At 43.1% G+C, this 20,343-nt stretch overlaps 1 protein-coding gene across 8 annotated transcripts in view; it reads left to right on the plus strand.

Moving 5' to 3' along the window:
• The first annotated feature begins 2,666 nt into the window (after positions 1-2,666).
• The window catches only part of SEMA6D (semaphorin 6D), a 59,736-nt gene continuing 42,059 nt past the window's right edge, over positions 2,667-20,343 (plus strand). For all 8 annotated transcript variants that reach the window (XM_082388730.1, XM_082388731.1, XM_082388732.1 and 5 more), the window contains exon 1: positions 2,667-10,591. In XM_082388730.1, the coding sequence (XP_082244856.1) occupies positions 10,465-10,591 (127 nt within the window). In that variant the 5' untranslated portion in view covers positions 2,667-10,464. The remainder of the gene's footprint in view (positions 10,592-20,343) is intronic.

Genomic DNA, 20,343 nt, shown 5'->3' on the forward strand with positions numbered 1-20,343 from the left:
GCACAACCTAGATTAGCATGATATTTTCCTCAAAAATCTATGGCTTCTAACGGTTCTGAAGTACCTAGGGGCAGGACAGGAATAAAGACACAGACGTAGAGAATGGACTTGAGGACATGGGGAGGGGGAAGGGTAAGCTGGGATGAAGTGAGAGAGTGGCATGGACATATATACACTCCCAAATGTAAAATAGATAGCTAGTGGGAAGCAGCCACATAGCACAGGGAGATCAGCTCGGTGCTTTGTGACCACCTAGAGGGGTGGGATAGGGAGGGTGGGAGGGAGGTGCAAGAGGGAAGGGATATGGGGATATAGGTATACATATAGCTGATTCATTTTGTTATACAGCAGCAAGTAACACACCATTGTAAAGCAATTATACTTCAATAAAGATGTTAAAAAAGGAAAAAAACTATGGCTTCTAAACACCCTGAGAAAAACTTTCGAACTCCAGCAAGTGCCAATTCAGAAATCCCATACAGAACCCTAGCCCATCCTTCCGGTCACATCTCCTACTCCTTTGCCTCCAAGAACGGCAGGCACGCCTCAAGTCCACCACACCCCCGCCACCCTCTCCCGCCTTCGCTGTTCCATAGTCCACATTGGCTATAGTCCTCTACCTTTGACACTCGTCTTTCAGAGTGCTTGGCTCAGCTCATATGACCCCGCATCATGAAGTCTTTTACAACCTCACTATTATTCCCACTCCCTTTTTCCATCTGTCTACAGCACTCTTTCTCTACTTCTGGATTCAGCATCTACTGCCACATAGGATGTTAGCTTCTGCACATTTTGTCTCTCCAGTTAGGATGCGCACCCTCTCCCTCATTATTGCATCCATCAAATGTCTCCAGGATTCCAGTCCCAGCCACTATTCTAGACAATAATGATACAAAGACCTACTTGTCTCTCTCAGTAAGGTCAGTCTAGTATGTGATAAAACATGTAAATAGTGTGATATGGTGAGATAAGTATAATAAGGAAGTCCCAAGGGCAGGAAATAGGGAGACAGTGTGATAAGCACCAGCCTGAGAGTCAGAAGACTCAGGTTCAGGGTCTGGCTCTGCTAATGTAACTAAGTTAGGATGAACAAATCTCCTTGTTTCAGTTTTCTCATTCGCAAAATTAAGATCCCTACCACTTAGTGTTCTTTAAGGCTCAAAATAAAATTAAATAGTGAATTTCCACTTGCTCCACCAGATTCACTCTCTGTCCTTTTTCTCTACTCTCTGCCTCTAGAAGTTGACCTCTAAGCAAGGGGGTCCTCTCCACATCGCCGCTATGTCTCCAGGTTCTGCTAATTGCTCCCTCCTCTGGCTGCTTAGGTCCTAGGGGAAGTTAGGCCCCAGGGTAACTCTCCCTTGTGGGTTCCCTGCACTCTACCCACACCTTTACAAATAATCTCTTTATTAAAGGCTCCTCAAATTACCCAAGTCGAATGTGCCATCTGTTTCCTGCCAGGACTCTGACTGATAAAACTGCTTTTCAAACTTGAAGTTGCTGTCTAAATGTGAGATATTTCTCATTTATCTCTGCACATTGCTTTACACAAAGCAGATTGCTGCTATTAATAATGGTAAAATGAATGCATGCAAGGATGAATGAGTGAATGATCCTGCCCTTTTCCACTTCACTTATGTTCTTCTCTGGGTGACATCTTCTCGTCACCTTGACTGGATTTTGTAATGCCCTGATTTGATTTCTGTTCCCTTTAAACTCACTGTCTCTCAGGGGAAACCTTTCTGCACGTAGTCTATCTCAGGCTTTGTATGTTTCTAGCAGTTTAACTTGGAAGGGTTAACTTTGTTTGAAATTTCTAGAAATATCTCCCTTCAATAGGCTGCACACTTGCCTGATATCAAAATGGATTATTTATTTGTTCATTTATTTATATTTTTTGTTCATCAACATAAAAGCTGGCAAATGAGTCAAAAGCAAACAAATTGAGTGTTCTCCTATCACATGGGAACCAAGAGCATATTTAAGGAATCAGTAACCCAGATTGGGGTAGTTTTCTCTAAAGCACAATAAATAAATGTGGGGCAAATAATTGCCTCCACTGACCCCTTTTCTAGGCAAAAGCCCAGCCAGTGAATGGACAGTCGGGTATCTTCACGAAGTGATCTAAACAAAGGTAAATCACAGAATTCAGTATCTTGACATTTATGAAGAGCTGAGATCATGACTAATTAGACTTTAACATTAAATTAATTTATTTCCAGCAATTATTAGACTATCTTTTTCTCCTGAATCCCCACGTAGCTCGATAAAATAAGAGATAAGTATTTTCCTCTTATTTTAACATTAGGTTGATGACATAAAAATGAGAAACTGACCTATGGAAACTATCTTTAGAAAACATAATTTTGAGTAAACATATTTAATGGTATGCTTTGGTACTGAGCAGCTATTTTTCATTAGCAAATAATTGCATAAATGGAATTCTTAATTAAAATTTGTGATGAGAAGTGAATCTGTTTATTCTGTAATTATGACCCAGAAATTCAGAACATATTGGGATATGTTATGAGCACAATTCCCCAAATTTTAAAATAGTAAAAGAACTCACAAAGCCTTTAAATAGGGACTCTTGGAGGAAAATTACACAGTCTGTGTGTGTGTGTGTGTGTGTGTGTGTGTGTGTGTGCGCGCGCGCGCGCGTGTGTGTGTGTGTGTGTGCACGCGTGGATCCAGATGCAGTAATATTTGAAAAGTCAACTGTTGAATATACTATAACATGGAAATATTCTAACTTAATGGCTGTGTGATACTGTTAAAAATTTCTAAACAGTCCTTCTGGACCTTTCTGGATTTTCCAGAAAGGCTGTTAGCCAACAGTTTCTTCTTTTAGCTTTGTAATTGAAATACAAATTCAGACAATGGCAAACTCTGTGAGGCTCCTTTTTAAAGCTTTCCTTGATAATATAAGTTTGAAGTGATTTTTCAGCAGCCATCACAATTCAAGCCTGTAGAAGACAACCATGGAGGAGCCCATCCTGGCCCATAGTCAAGTGAATCAGATAATGTTTAAATCTAACTGGGTTACTAGGGCCACCCTGGTACGAAAGTCTGTTATAAAAATGTAATAGGCCTTATTGTTTTTCCTTGCAGACTGTCAACAAGTGATATGTTCTAGGTTCAAAGGCCAGAGAGATCTGGGGACGAGGAGAACATGGGTGCAGACCACTCTGTGGAACCAACCTAAGGTTAGATAAGTTGTAGGTTTCTCCCAAGCCTCCTTCTAGGACACAAATAAAACCCCTGTAACTGGGGCTGGTGGAGCAAGCATTACCTCCTGTCACCTAGTTTGTGCCATTGCTGACTCAGTGACACCATATCCCAGACCCAGATTTAAACACTTGTTAGCCAGATGTATCTCTCATGTGCTACTGGGCCTTGCCACTTATCACAGTTTAATAGGGCATTGGGGATTTTAGACAACTCCTATAATTACAGTGGAACGCTAACAGTGTTTGCTATTGATTTTTATCCCAGAATATCAGCTTCTTCCTGTCACCTGTACACATACTTTCCTGACTCCCTTTCATACTAGCAGTGTAATTTTTTAAATGACTCTAATATATTCAATATTAATAAAATGTCCATAATAGTAAGCATCCTATCTGAGAAAGCGAAAGGAAAGAAAAAATGTATCCTTTGTGTGCCTTTATTTGGAAAGACAGGAATTACCCAGAATCCTAGTCTTTTTTTTTTTTAACCAATAGGTGGCCCTAGTGGTTTCTGGCAAAGAATTGGCTCTAACATATAGAAGTTCCTGTATTTAGAGCATTCAATAATAATAATAATATTTGGCCATTATTATTATTATTATTATTATTATTATTATTTTGCCAAAGGTATGATCATATAGCCCTAACCATTAATTGAAATACTTGTAGCTTAACCAGTGAGGTTGATTTTAATATAAATTCACATGCTGCTAAACAGGTCTTTTATCTCTTTATTTACAAGCGATCCAAGGGAGTTACATGGGTAATAGAATGCATATAATGTATAGAGGTTTAAACCATGCTGTAAACCCTGCTGAAGAGTTCCTGACACTAGTTTATATGTAACAAGGTTTTTTAAAGTTTTTGTTTCCTTTATTGTGCAAGACATTTTTTTTTTAAACTTATGCTCTTTCCATTTTTCAGAGCATTGTGTCCTAGAAAGAAAATAAGGCTTAAGAGCCAAACAGACCTGTGTTAGACTCTAGACTCCATCATCTACAAGGGCTAAAACTCCTGACAAGCTGGTTAACTTAAGCAAGGATGGGTTTCTTTGTTCCTACATGATGCCTGTCTCCAAGAGCTGTGGTAAGAATTAAGTGATACTATTGTGGCTAGCCAAATATTGGCTGGCCACAGTTTCTTCTCCCTTTGTTGATTTGAATTTTAACATTGGCTCAAGCAAAAAAAAATAATATTAGGCAAGGAGATCTATTTTTAAAAACAAGGTAAAAAGTTATATATTTTTTAAAACAGATAAAATGTTCTAATTCTCTGCCCCTTTTGATTATTTTCATTTTCATTATCTTTCTCCTTGGACATTCTAACATTTAAAAGATATTATTCAGTCCCAATTCTTCAAGGTCAGAGGCTTGGTTACTGTAAATTTGTGGAGAGAAGGCTGTCAGGAACTTACACAGAGTCCCCACTTCCTTACATCTGTCAGGATATAAGCTGACCTCCCTGTGTCCTAAGTATTCCTTCCCAAAGTATATATAAGTAAAATTAAGTAACTCACCCTTCATCCAAAAAGTTTATTGTGCTTCTGTTTGTTCAAAAGATCTTTGATAAAATGTTGATAGCATTCCTGCCTCTTGTCTGTTTTCAAAAGAGCTAGTATTATTAAAGGTTGTTTGCTGTTCATCTTTTTGATGGGGAAAAAAAAAAAAGCCTGATTCTTTTTATTTGGCTTGAGCACTCAGTGTCCTTCCACACAGTGGCACCTGAGGAGTCATTAGCAAAACTAGATAAGTAACTGATTTATTATTTCCGTACATGCACGGTGCATTCCCCTTACTCAGAGTGCACAGCAAAATTATTCATGTTAAGATAGAGCAATCACAATGACTACAAAAGCGCATTTTTACCATTCCAAACATAAGCATAGCTGTGGTGGTGTACTATCATAGTACATGATAATAGATATGAATTATGTCAGTAAAATCTGAGGTTTAAGCTTTACCATGATAAATATGTTTCATTGAAGTGAAGTGTCTTGACGGAGTCACTTTCATATGCAGACTGCTGAAATAAGGAGGCCAGCCATGCCCATGCAGATGCTGAGATTTGGGTCTACATTATTAATGATTTATCATGTCATGGAGAGTTTTGAAAGCACTTTCTATAATGTGCGAACGCAGGGAATACTATATGTGCATCCCAAATTAATCACAGAAGCTGTAGCTACCTTTGAAATTTCAATACCGATATCTTTTTATTTTGAAACATGAAATTCTACATTCTAAACTGTATGATTCATTAAAATTCATATAAAATGTTATTTCGTAGCAACTGGATACTAAGTAGTGTATGTAGCTGAATTAATAGACATATATACATAGATGAGGGAAAGAAGGAGATGGAATGGAACAAAAATGTTTTGCAAACCTATTGTGTACCATGTGCTTTCACCCGAAGTCTCACATTTAGTGTGAGGTTGGATTAAATTTGTAATCCAATTCTGCAGGATTCCAAGATTGCTCTGCCCACAGGGCACGTATAATAACATTGGCTAATATTTATTCAGTGCTTGCCATGTTCCAAGTAAGATGCTAAACACTTTACATGCATTATCACATTCAGTCTTCATAAAATCCATTTGAAGTATTGTTATGACTCCTGTTTCACAGATGAGAACACTGATGCACAGTGTAGTTAAATAAATTATCCCAAGAGAGGGGGGGAGTCTGGATTTGAATCCAGGTTGTCAAATGTTTCCAAAGCCTTCACTATTGACTACTGCTATTAACTGTGACCTCACTACTAACCACTATTACAACTAAGTAAGAGGTTAGGGTTCAGCTCCTATGCAGTTACTACCTGTGTGGCCTTAGGCAAGTACCTTAAACCCTCTAAGCTTCCGTTTCCTTTTCTACAAAATGAAGATAATAATAGTACTCAAATCAGAGAATTGTTGTAAGCAGTAATACTTATAAAATGCTTAAAAGAGATTGGCAGATAGTAAGCACTACTGCTTTGTTTAATAACTGTAATAGTTAAGGAGTGGTACTCTCCAATGATTGATAAAATTTTATTGACTATTACACACAGATTTTCTATAATTTTCAGATACATTTTATTCTTAAAACTAGATTGGAAATGAAACATAGAAATAAAATTTTGAACTTTTCCTAAAGTAAACAGAGAAACAAAAAATAGACTGTAAATAAAGTTACTACTTATCACTCCTGGGAGATATGCGATAACGGCAAAAGCATAACCACGAATTATCTAAAGCACTGACCACTTTTAAGTATTCTTTCTAGGTGTGAAAAGAGCCAAAATCTTCCTTATTTCCTTCCTTCCTTCTTCCTTTCTTCATTTATTCATTCTTCACTCATTCAGTGAACATCCTTACACGGAAACTATGCTTGCCCTGGGGACACAAATGAATAAATCCCTACTCTGGAGGAGCATACAATCTAGAGATGACTATACTCCCTGATTCAGCACATAAAAGAGTGTGAGAAAGTTGTGGGTTTCCTTGCCAGATCTGTTTAACAAGTATTTATTGAGTGTCTATTAAATGCCAGGCACTGTGCTAGGCCCTGGGGCTATCCAGGTAAATAAGACAAGATCCTAGCAGTTAAGAAGCACCCAGTAAGGAAGTCATCCTAAACAGTTATCTTCCCTTCCCTGTGATAAGTTACACAAGTGAACTTGGTAGGAGAGCACAGAAGAGAGGTGCTTAAACCCATCCTGGGGGCTAGTGGGATGAGGGAAATTCTGACACCTAAACGAAATTTTTATTAAGTCAAGAAAAGCAGAAATTAAAGTACTTGCAGTAATGGAGGAAGAGTACCCCAGGAAGCAGAGACACAAGTGAAGACATGGAGACGTGAAACAGTGTGACCTAGTGGGGAACTGCACTTAGCAGGGCAATGCTAAGTGAGAGCCAAAAGCATACCGTAGGGAGTGGGGAAAGTCCAGCTGGAGAAGTAAACAGGGCTAAACGGTTAAGTGTGTAAAATCAACTGAAAGGACCAAATGCTGGTTCTGGGAACCAGGAAAATGATGAATCTTTAAGAGTAATATTTTGCTCTGACCAAAAGATAAAGGGTACCATTCTTTTGACGTCAGTAGATAGTCCACTTCCCTACCTCTCTTTCCCTATTGGACCAAACGTGGGGATTGGCTCTGAGGTCTAGACTGAAAACATATCTAATCCTTGGCTCGAAATAACCTATCAGCATATTCTTCTGCAACCTAAAGGTTTTTTTATTCCTGAATTTAAGAACTCAATCTCAGGTAAACTGTACTCTCTAGGGTGGCGCTCTGTAAAGCTGGCCATCGCAGAATTTCAGCAAAGAATTCAAGAATCTGGAGAACTGAGCTTGTTTTTCTTCTCTGCTACTGCAGACAGAAGACAGTTCATAAGCTTTCTGCCTCCAGGTGGGTGGCGATAGGATTCCTCGTCAAACCACTGGTCACCCTCTTGCATCTTCATTCAGTGCACAGAGCCCTTTGCCTGCAGCGGGGCTTGCTCCCTTGATGGAGAAAATACGGAATGACTGGACACCAGTAAAACAGGCACAGCTTTCTGGGTCAGAAGTTGGCTGGGAAAGGGCCCGGACTGCCAAGTAACTTGCAATGATGTCAGAGCCCAGCACAACCTGAAAACACCAGCCAGCCAGCCAACAAAAGCCTTAACAGCAACAGAAAAATCACAAAGCTGTGTTGCCAAAGCTGTTCTTTCCGCCCCCTACCCCTTACTTCGAATGGGAGGAACAGCGGGAAGAGAGTTTGTATTTTAAAAGACTCCCCTTCTTCCTCCCTCCTTCTTCCTTTTGGTAACAAAATGTTAACTAGCGAGGAAACAGTTCTCCCGGTGAGTCCTGCAGCAGTTCCTTGGGGTGTCTTTTTTGAGTTCCTTTTCAAGGCTGTCAGTGGAAGTTTTAGAAATAACTCAGTACAGGGTATTTTTCCTAAATGTAAACATGTAACTGTGCTGAGGAGAAAGCAGGAACCATTGAGGAAAGGAAAATCCTTTCTCTGCCCCCTTCTCCTCTCATTCACGGTAATTAACCATACTCAAATGAAAATTAAAAGTTTGGCGGAAAAGCTCCCGTCTTTCTTTTTCTTTAAATGAGGGCATCATGGTTCATTCCGGCCATTTAGACCCCTCAGTGATTCATAATTCAACTGGAAATTTTAATAAAACACAGCCTGTTCTTGGATATGAAGTATGGATTAAAATCCTCTTGTTTTTAAGTATGTGACTTTTTTCCTTTCCTTTGTGACAGTCAGTTTGAAATGATGTCACTTCAAGGACATTTTCATTTCTCCCAGAACATATTACACGACACACTTGCCTGTAAAACCGGCTCATTAGCCTGCAAAATTATACTGTACTGAATGGCTTTCATTCAAAGTAGAAATGGGATTTTTAGTAGGCAATTTCTGTATTTTATAAAGATAAAACAATGTTTGATTGCTTCTTCCTAGCTGTTTTGCTTAGTGGTTGTAAAGAGAAATTGGGGCGGGGGACGACAAAGGTAATATGGGGGCGGGCTTGTAAGGATGTGCTTAAAAAATAAATCTTAGATGAGGAAACTAAGGCCTAACTTTACGGAGCAACTGTGCCTGCAGCTCCTCTGGGCTGCAACGCCTTGTCCTCTAAATGTCTGGAGGAAAGCTCAAAAAAAGTGAGGGAGCGAAAAAAAGAGGGAAAGAGGTAGGAAAGCGAAAAGGCTGCTTCTCAGGCTGCAGCAGCCACCGCGAGCTGGATGACTGAGGCGCTGCGAGTTGCTGGAAGGAGCAGCTCTTGAGAGGTGGCGAGAGGGAGGGCGAGCAGCAGAGCGCCGGGGAGGAGGGACGCGGAGGCCACCGAGGGGTCAGCCGGGCCGCGGCGCCGGGCTGGGGGCCTCCAGGCGGCGCTGGCCGCGGCGCTCGGGAGAGGGCGAGCGCGCCGGGCCGCCCGCGCCTCCTGCCGTCCGCGCCCGGGGGTGGGCCCCGCGCCGCGAGCTGCCGAGTGCGGGGAGGGAACGAGGCTCCGGCTCGCCTGATGGATTGACTTGGAGATGGATCGAATTACACCATTTGCCGTGCCTCGATTTGTTTGGCTCCCGCTCCGTCCCGCTGCTGCTGTCGTTGTCGCTGCCGCTGCTGCAAGGACTCGCCACAGCGGTGGCGAGTTTCAGGATTATATCGAAGAAGCCAAAACCTAGAGACACAGGGATATATCTCTTTTTTTCTAATTTTTTCTTGATTTTTTATTTTCTTTTCTCCCTGAGCGTGACAAGCTTTTTTTTTTTTTTCCCCTAAACCAGCCTCTCCCCCATCCCCCCCATGAGGTAAGACAGCCCTATAAAAATTTGCTAATGCTCTAGGCGCCTGGTGGGGATCGGACCCTGATCCTTAGAGCCTGAATTGCTTCTGGTGTATGTGTACGTGTGCGTATGCGTGTGTGTTGGCACTGGAGAGTTGATTTCTTTTCCAAGCTGTTCTCTCCGGCTGCCGTACCAGGGACGCGCAAAGGGCTGGAGAGGTTTGGCGGACGCGTCAAAACTCGCACTGCTGGAGGCTTGCGGGGAGGGGGCCCCTCAAGACTGTGCACCCACCTCGGGGAAAAAAAAAGCGGAAGGAGGGAGCCAGCAAAAGTTTCTCGCCAGGCAGCGCCAGCTCTGCGCTCCCCCGCACCTTATCAGGGGGAACCCGGCTGCTTCGGTGCCGGGCACCACGTCCCCAGCCCGCGCGACCGCCGAGCCAAGGCTGAAGGAGCCGGCTGCGGGCTCCGCCGCCCGCCCGCCCAGGAGCCGACTCTGGGACCGCGGGGCCAGGCTAGCCGTGGATGGGCGAGCACCCGCCCGCGCCAGGAGAAGGGGCGCAGCTCAGCCGCCGACGGACGAGCGGCTCACGGCGGACGCCGGCTACCTGTCAGTGCGCCCCCGGGTCGGACGGCCCACCGGTAGCGCCTGTTGGCTAGGGGCGGGGGCTCGGGGGACTCGGCCCCAGCGCTCCAGGCTCCAGCACCGGCTTCTGCCCGGAGGGCGGCCACTTCCCAACCCTCCCTCTCCCCCTGCTGGCCAAGCGCGCCGCGGGCGGGCTCCGGGGCCCAGAGCTGCCCGCCCCCCACCCGGCGCCCCGTTTCTCCTCCCGGCCGCTCTCCCCCGCAACTTTCCGTGCTTTGTTCTCCGGCTGGAAATGATTTACGGAAGCGTCTTGGACACGGTCTCCGCCAGGCGGCAAGAGCCCAGCGCTGAGATGTGTTACGTTCTCATCTACCCATCAATTATGGATGGAAACAAATAAGGAAGAGTCAATTTTGCATGAGCCCCTTCTCCGGCGGCGAGAGGCATTCTGCAGCCGGGAGGGAGCCGCCGCTCGCGTCGGCAGCCGCTGGCAGGGGGATGGTGAGGCGGAAGGTAGGGAAACTTTTATCTCCCGTCTTGACAGCAATGATGTTTGTTCCTGGTCTGCAGAAATTGATACCAGCAGCCGCCTTGGGTAATTTGGAAGGGCTTAAAGCTTCCTCTGTCGTGTATAACTCTTGGATTGAAACTAAAGGTCATAAAGGACTTGAAGGTGTGGATGAGAACTGAGTTTGAAAATGTTTTGTTAAATCAGCTCTCGGGACCACTGCTGTCAGGTGATTCTCTAAATCCCGATCTTGTAAAGAGCTAAATGTCATGGAGCTAGACAGGAGTGAAGTAGCGGTGTTATACGAACCCACAGTAGTACTACTCATTCTGAGGTAACCAGTCAGCAACCCAAGTTCCGGCATCCCCACTCCTCAGCACGTTCAGCTGGGAGATTCACACAGAAGGAACAGTAGATCATTATTATAGATATACAGACTTTGCAAACAATAATCGGACCTTATGTCCATCACTGTGGGCCACGGCTTTCCCTTAAAAATAACGGTAGTGTTTCCAGTTACTTGGGAGAAGAAATGTGTAGGGCAATTTTCCCAAGAACTTCTGGCTCCTAAGAATTTAAGTCTGCAGTAAAATGTTTTAGTTGCTTTTTAAGGATTGTTCTTCCCTCTACTTGATATTTGGGGCAGTAACGTGGATGCTTTTATTTCAAGGCTGAAGTCCTGGGGAAAGATTTAACATTTTTTAATCTGGTTTGGTCTCCGTCCCTCAGAATTGGAGAAATAATTGTTTGGAGAAATTTTTCAAGGTTTCTTCCTTGTAGAATTGAGAAATCTTATCCCAGACAGCTCAAGGTGAAGATTTTACTATTCTTTTGGTGGTTTAACAATAGGTTTTGATGCTGGTTTATTCATGTTGTTAAAAAAAAATCCCCTCGCTCTCTTTGATAGCTAACTCAAGAAATTAAGCTGTGTGTCGTCACATTTAATGTAGTGGGTGACAGGCATGTTCTGTCAGGCTGGCAAATATTACACAAACATTTACGCTGGCTTAGATGAATAGAAATTGCCAAGTAAGCTCTGAGATTTGGGCCTATATTACCATGAACTTAAACATCTTGAGGTAAATAAACATAGCTGAGTTTTGTTTTTAAAGTTAGTATCCATGCGTTGATTTAGGTCCCTAGACTGTGCTCTCAGAAAGACAAATAAATAACCCTGAGATTTCCAAATGGTGTTGTTTAGCAAACCATTTTCTTCCAGTGGTACGTTTGGTGAAATTAACAGCCAGTTACTATTTCTTATTGGATTCTAGTTGTTGCCTGTCCTTGTTTCTGTTAGGGATGCTACATAGGTAACCTTTTTTGAGGAACATTTCTGTGATGCAGGACAGTGTGCCTGGAATGTCGTGGCTTCTCCTTCACCAAACAGCTAGTTAACTTGAATTTGATTTGGATTTGTGGGCATTCTGCCCTCTTTCTCTTTATTTATTTATTTATTTATTTATTTAGGTGCCCTCTAATAGCACCATCTGGTCTTGTTTCCCCTCGTTTGGATGGATTTGAAAGATGGTTGTGACGCAAACCTATTAGTCCTTAGAGTGAGGGTAACTCCCTTAGAAATCCAGTAGACTTAAGTTCACTGGCTGCCTGCTAAACAGGAAGGATCTGTCCAGTAACTGTGCTCTGGGTAAGTAGGCCCCTGAATCCTGTGTGGTGGGTTCTATTGCATGAAAGGCACACAGACAAAGTAAGCAGGAATTGGAGCTTTGTTTCACAAAAATGCCCATAATTGTTAAGGACTTATTGAAACTGGAGAAGTTCTTCACTTCTTGCTGCTCCATCATAATAAGCCTTGGTAATTAGCTTAGTCATTGTTCTTGCATTTGAGTTTCACTAAGAGACAAAGAGTGAAAAATGCATCTGAAATAGGGTCATTTTTCACCCTTCTGATGCATTTTATGCAGAGTTAAGAGCCTGGCTGAATGCCTAACCATTATTGGTGTAACCGTAGGAGGTGGACTCCTTTCTTAGCATATTACAAGATAAAATATTACCTTTTATTTCAGTTAATAGACTTTAAGCCTGCCCATTCTAGATTCATTTCTAGAGGAAGCAAGAAGTGCTTGAGGTATGCCAGCCAGTCAGTATTTATTGAGTCCCTGTCGTTTGCAAGGAGCTATGCTAGCCAATGTTCCAACATCAGGTGAGGCAGACATGTTTCTCTATGTTCAACTTAAGTAAGAAAGAAGAATCCAGAGAGACAGAGAATGGCAAAACTGGATCATTTGGCAAGAAATGTAAATCTGCATCTTTTTTTGAAGCATGTTATTTCATCCTAAAGATTTTAAGGCAAGATTATCCATACCACATATTTATAGGGGGCCAATCTTCCTGCCTTTAACACTAATAGTGCAATGTACTATTAGTGTAATTCACGTGTTGAAACTGTCATTGGAGCAGGAGATCTTGCTTTCAATGGCTCATGTGAATGGAGACTTAGAGTTAAAATCTACCAAAGCCAGTGTCTTAGGTTGCAGCTTATTTTGTGAACAGCTGCCAACTTCCAGTTGTGGGGGGAAAAAGTGTGTTTTGATCTATTCCCATGACATGTAGAGAGAATGAAAATCATGTAACTATTTTAAGCATATCATAACCCTTTTCAGTGAAGGTGGCTATTGTTGGGCTAACTTTTCCTCCTCAGACCCTGACAAGTGTCAGTGCAGCTGATAAGTGAAGCTGCTTCCACTCTTCCCAGTAGGATAACTAGGAAACATTCTTACTTTGAAAAGCAACCGTTTATGTAACCAAGAGTGATCAAATCAGTGGTCCGCTAGATACCACACGAGGTATACTTTTCTCAAACTTTTCTTTTCTATTAAGCTTTTGTTAACTCACCCAGATTAGCATTTTAACAACCCTGAAGTGAACTTCTGCCATTCTCTCTACTTGGACACAGTATGTAGATCATCCATCATTCTGTCCTTGGCTACAACAGGCTGCTGGCTCTATCACCATTTGGAGCTACACAGAATCCATCCGACTGTGAACAACACAGCTGGCTACAGCAATTTTTTCTTCCACACCACTGGCAACATTGTCTGGCTGTGGTAACTAAAGTTAACACCCAGAACAGGAGGTTTCCAGTGTTTGCCAACCTGTGCTGGGCCCCTCACCCACTTCTGGGGGCACACCTGCAGAAAGGCCCTGCTGGCTTGCAGTGGCATGTTCCACTTAAGAGCGGACTTGCCTCAACCTTACGTGACCCACAGGAAAGCCTCTTTAGACTTGATACGATTAGACCACCAGAATTACAGAATTAGAAGGAGTCATTCACACACCACTCACCCTAGACCTTCAGAACTCAGTCTATTGAAAGGGGGAAGAAAAGAACGAAATAGCTTTTAGCCTGTGATCCCAAATGACTGAAAGCAGAAAAAGACCCCTGTCTAGTTCTTTGGAGAGCTGAAGTTATCATTGCTTCATCTTTTTTCACAAAGAACGTGTGATGTACCTAAATCTGGGACCCATGAGTAACGGAACCCAACGCTTTCTATCACATTTTTTGGTTTGTTTTCTTCTTTTTACTCTATAAGATATCTGTTACAGTAGTCATTGCTTGTTAAAGCAAGAATGGCATGAATTAGGTGGACATGTTTATTAGGTTATGTTGCCAAGCTTTAAAAAAAAAAAAAAAAGACTTTTATAATTAGAAGTACTGCTTTTGGAGTTTGATGTGGGAAGGGGAGACTGCCTCATATTTTGGTGGGAGATAGTCTTCTCACCTCTCTTCCTAATGTTTACCAATGAAATCAGCCACAAAACAGCTGAGATGCTGTGACGCTCCTGCGGATGACGATGATGGAAGAGGAAGAAGAGAAAGCAGCAACCACAACAACTACGCTTATTGTTAGTCTGCTTGCTAATTTCTAGGCACACGCTAAGATCTTTATCTTAATTACATCATGTAACAAACAACTGGGGTGGGTGAGGCAGATTCTGTTATTATCACTGCTTTATCAAAAGAAGAACTCAAGCACCTGAGAAGTCAAGTCACTTTCCTGAGGTCTTAAAGCAGGGAAGTGGTGGAGTCAGGATTTGAACTCAGGTCTCCCTGACATCTCAGCCCACCATGTCATCACTGCACTGAATTGTTTCCAGGAACATAGATCACCTTGCAATCTTCTGACTCCCTGATATTTCTGACATTGCTTTTTCAATAAAAGAGTCATACTTTGAGGGAAATCTTTGTATTGAACGAAATGATATGTACAGAATCGGTATGCTCTTAAGTTTTAACATTTCTCTAAACTAGATCATATTGGCGTACTCTTCTTTCATTTTTATTCCTGTTGGCCAGATAATTAATGACACGCTCTTCTTTTCAAGTGTCCTAGAACAGCATCTTTTCCCACCATTTTTCTCCATGTTAGGCTTTCCTGTCCAAGATTGCATGGCATAGGACAAATGGCAGTATTCATCGCCACCAAAAAAGTGCTTCTGCGTCAGGGTGCGATGGACATTCATCTCCCTGATCTTGGCAGGTGAAGATCGGTTATGTATCTCTGTCCCATTTCCCAGGAGTATTTATGGGCCCCATCAGCAAAGACAGTGAGGGCTGCAGCTGTTCAAGCATTAGTGGCACGAGGATGGAAATAGTCTTACTGAAGTTTGACTATGTATTATACTGTAATATACGTTTTTCTTACTTATGGTTGAGAGAGAATCCTTTCACCTCTGTGAGTAATCAGATACGTTGTTGAGAAATTGTCACCCATGCATCCGCATTTTTTGTTGTTCTTTTTTTTTTTTTTTTAATTTTTGGCTGTGTTGGGTCTTCGTTTCTGTGCGAGGGCTTTCTCTGGTTGCGGTGAGCGCGGGCCACCCTTCATCGCGGTGCGCGGACCTCTCACTGTCGCGGCCTCTCCCGTTGCAGAGCACAGGCTCCAGATGCGCGGGCTCAGTAGTTGTGGCTTACAGGACCAGTTGCTCCGCGTTATGTGGGATCTTCCCAGACCAGGGCTCAAACCCGTGTCCCCTGCATTGGCAGGCAGACTCTCAACCACTGCGCCACCAGGGAAGCCCTGTTGTTCTTTTTTATTCAGGATTCCTATGGGAGGGAAAAAAAACAAATACACATTACCACTACATATAATGCTGAAATTTAAGGTTTTCAACATACATTTTTGGAAAAGAAATATGGGTTTTAAAAAGTCCAATATGTTGGTACATGTATAATAAGGCCTCAGGAAGATCTGCAATTACTTAGCCTATTATTGGAGTCTGTATTTAAAAATAAAGTCAGGAGTTTCTACTCAGCTGAGGAACTGGCACATATGAACGAGAGCAGATGAAGCTCTTTGAGAAAATAACACTTCCATTCCCAGGAGCCGGCCGTCAGCAGACCAGGGACTCAGACTCCCCCAGCGCCTACGTTGGCCTAGGCCTCTCTTGTCATTAGAAGGGTCTCTGGAAACTTTTTGGTCTGCAGAGTTGTCTACGTTTATCAGTAAGTCCCCAAACCTCCTGTGGGTAATTGGTGGATCAAGTAAATATATTTTTAAAAGCTATAGAAGAAGAAGAAAGACAGGCAGCAAAAGGGGGGATACAGAGTGTTGCAGTTGCTTCTGTTTTTGTCCTTGCTGGGGTAACCATTTGTTCATTCAGCTAACTTTTACCAAGTGTTGGCTCTGTGCAAGGAGGTGCCAGGGTGGGGAAACGGTTCAAAGAGGAACTGACATGGATCCAGAGCTCAAGGCTCTTACTAAGTGGTGTAGAAAAAACGAGGTACCCACATAGCCAAAATAAAATGGCGAGTGTCTTAAGTGCCAGAAAACACACACGGACCTATGGTAATTGAGAGGAGTGAGAAGTTATTTCTGGCTAGGGTGGTCAGGGAAGGCTTTGTGGAGCCGCTGATATTCGAGCTGGTCCTTGACCTAGGTAGGATTTGGACAGGTGGACAGCAAGGGGCAGTAGTGGAGGTGGTGAAAGGGAGGGCATTCCAGGCATAGAGAACAGCTTAGGCAAAGGCCCTGGGATGCGGGTAGGGGTCTAGGTCACTTGTCCACGTTTGGGTCCTGACCTAGACTCGCGTTTCAGGTGTGAAGAAGCAGTTTGCCGTGCAATCTACAAATATTTATTGAGTGTCTCTGGTCTACTGTACTTAGCCGATCAGCAGATGGCCCTGCGGCTTAAGCCATCAGAATGAATGGGATCAATCTTGTGATGATTCAGGAGTTTGCTCCGTGATCAGAGCTAAAACCCCACATCAACTGCCAACTGGTTCAGTGTTACACGGGAATATTGCAAAGGATCGTGTGATTTGCCTCGAATTACCCAGCAAGCTGGCTCCCCCCACAGAGGGGTTTAGCAGAATCAAGCTAGAAGGTTGCTGCTTCATGGGCTTTATTTTTTGCTTTAACTTGAAGAGACTCTAGACAGAGACTCTATAACAAAGAATAAGCTGCATACATAGATGTGGGTTTGGGGAGGATGTGGAGATAGGAAGCGGAAGAGAGAGTAGAAACTTGTTGAAACCATGAGAGAGGCATGAGTTGGACTCTAGGTGCTCGGTAGAGGAGCCCACAGGCCCCATGAGGTTAGACTGCCTGTTCACGGCTGTAACTTAGCAGAGTGCGTGACACATAGTAGACGTGGTGCAGATATTTTAGTAAACGTGTTCATTGAGTTTAACTTTTCATTCGATTGTAGTTATAACCTATCATGCCTGGTAAAGTTCGCAAGCAATGGGGTTAGAGCTATGGCAGCCTTTTCCTAATAGAACGAGCGAAAAAGTGGCAGTAAACAACTTGGAGTTACTAATACTTCCTTTTAGAAAACCCCATCCTTGAGAGGCCCTGGGGATCCACCATCCCTTTTTGGGTCTGAGTTTTCATGATAAACTCACCCCGCATCAATGCCTCTCCACGACCCTACCTTCCCAACTCCCACACCTTCACCTTTCTCCCCTACCCCCACCACCCCCCCGCCATGCCCAGCCGTACTCCAAGCGAGGCTGTTTGGGTATGAGGGTTTCCAAGCCATCATTAACCCCTTGAGTTAACTTAAATTGTAATCAATCCACGATTAAATTTAATAGTGGAGGTGATAAGCTTCCTGGGAGGAAAGACCGGAAATTCTCTGTAGTATAAGCACGTGAATACATAACAAAGGAAAAATAAAATGAAAACAATCACATTGGGGAATGGTTAAGCCAATTGCTTTGCCAAGAATTGCTCCAGTGGTTCAATTTTCCCTGGTATGTTTAAGTCTTTTACAAGTTAATGGTTACATGACAGACAGTCTGAGAGAAGACTCTTAAGTCTGAGGAAACACTGCCAATGAAAGATCAATGAGAAATTATAAAATAGGTCAAGGGGGGAAAAGGGTTAAGCATATACAAATTCAATATTAGGGACTTTTCAGGAATATTCCAGTGACGTAAAGCAGAGAACCTGCTGAATCTAGGAATTAGTCTGGCTCCTACCCAGTTACTTTTTGAAGTGACGGGTGTGCTGCGTCCCTGCATAGAGCACAGTTGCTTTCCAGACAAAACCTAAAATAAACTGGCCTGGCTCAGCTCGACTAATAATAACAGCTAGCCCTCACCGTGTGCTTACCAGGTGCCGTGGCACTCTGCCTAGTACTTTAAATATGTTACCTAATTTAATCCTCATGCTACCCTTGAGAGTGTGGGACTGATAGCTCCCTCAGAGTTAGCATTTATGAAGTGCTGACCATGTGCCTTATACTCTTTTAAGTGGATATATTAAATCATCTGATCAGAATTCTTTGAGGTGGGTACTATTATTAATAATATCCTCAGTTTACACAGGGGAAAAACTAAGGGATGGGAGATTAAGTAATTTTCCCAGGGTCAAACAGCTAATGAGTGGTGGAACCAGGGGACTCGGGTCCATGGGAAGCAACTTAGTAGGGTGGTTAAGGATATGAACTCGAGCCAGCCTGTTGGGGCCTGTGTCCTGGCTGTGTGATCGATTGGCTGTGTGATCTTGAGCAAATTACTTAACCTCTCTGAGCCTCGGTTTCATGACATAAAAGGTGGATGATGATGGTAGTACCCACCTGGTAGGTGTTGTGAGACCTAAATGAATTAAGATTTGAACAGCACTTAGAATGGTGCTTGGCTAGCAGTGAGTGCTGTATTTATCTCAGTGTCTGTTAAGTAAAAGTAAATGCAGTCTGGCTCCAAGGCCCGTGCTTTTAGCCCTTATACTATGCAGTCTTTTCACATGTGATTTTATCGTATCTCCTTGACTGATATATAGACCTTGAAGCCAGTTTTACAACCAGCTCTTCTCTACCACCACCCACTACACTTGCCACAGATTCAGCCAGACTGGAAAGGGGAATTTGGCAGGAGAGCTCCAGGGGCCTAGAGAGTCACCTCAGACCTTGACGCCTAGCTGCCTAGCCCTGACCCAGATATCAGCCATTTCAGATTCATGATGTCAGAAATCTGGCTTCCTCTGTTGGTTGGGCTGAAGGACAATGTGTTCTATGCTGGTTGCTCCCTAGTCTGATTAAAACCTGAATAACACCATGGAAGTTCAGGCCCTCTCCTAACAATTCCTGTCATCACCCACATCTTTGATCTCTACCAGTGGTCCTCAAACTTTAAAATTTATCAGAATCACATAGGACTAAAATGCAGATTCCCAGGGCCCCAGCACCAATGGGTCTGTGTTGCTGGGTCTGGAATGGGGCCCCGGAGTCAGCATTTTCAACAAACTCCTCAAGTGACTCATATGCTATGGTCCCTTGACCACAATTTGAGAGACAATGCTGTGGTGTAGCCAGAGTTTCTCAAACATCAGTGCACCTGCAGATTGCCCGGCATCTTGCTAAAATTCAGATTCCCATCAAAGCCAGGTGCTAGACTTCAAGGCTAGTGTTGGCAGGCCACTAGGTAGTAGATCTCAAACCTCTTGCCTACAGCACAGGGTGAATGGGTATGAGCCAAAGGCATCCTGGCCAGCTCATGAAAGAGTAAGAAAGTAATAAAATCTGCTCAAAGCTGCCACTTTTTTTTTCTAGTTTGCAAAAGATCTTCACAGTGAGCAGAAATTAAGAAAGAAAAAGGACACTCACTTATTTCTGCTGACTGGTCTATATCATTTCATAAATGGAGTCCTGGGCCAGTATTCATAGCAACAGTTTTTGATTTAATGATAAACTGAGATAAGGGTAATCAAACTTCATGCTTCAGAGCATCAGGTGATTGCCTGCTGCGGTCAGGATGGAATCTTTTCCCTTGTGCTTTGCACAACTGACTAGATGCATTACAGAGAGGCCTCGGGCTACGCTTGCAGGAGCTGGGGCAGGAGGCCCTGGCAAAAAACGCCGATGAATGAGATCACATGGGAAATGGTCTTGTGTGGGATGAACAACCCCATCATCTGGCCTTATCATTTTTGTTTTATGTTAGGATTCTACAAACCCTGGGTGTATATTTCTGTAAACCACATGATGAAATTGGCAGCCTACTGTATCTGGAATCAGATGACCTAGACTCCAACTTTGGCCAGTAGTGGGCTCTCTGAGTGACCTAAGGAAAGCACTGTCTCCTCGGAAGCGCTGTCTCCTCATCTGTGGACTCACAATTATAACGAGCATCAAATAAGACGTTGTTGATAAAAGGGCTTCGTAAAAACCAGATAAGTGCCGCTCAAATGTAAGGGATTATTATGATACAATGAATTATACTTTATGGAACCACCATTTATTACAATCACAATATATAAATCTCCTCTCTATATAATGATATCATGCATAATGA

Source organism: Balaenoptera borealis, assembly GCF_965194805.1.
Source record: "Balaenoptera borealis genome assembly, chromosome: 3".
NCBI lineage: Eukaryota > Metazoa > Chordata > Mammalia > Artiodactyla > Balaenopteridae > Balaenoptera > Balaenoptera borealis.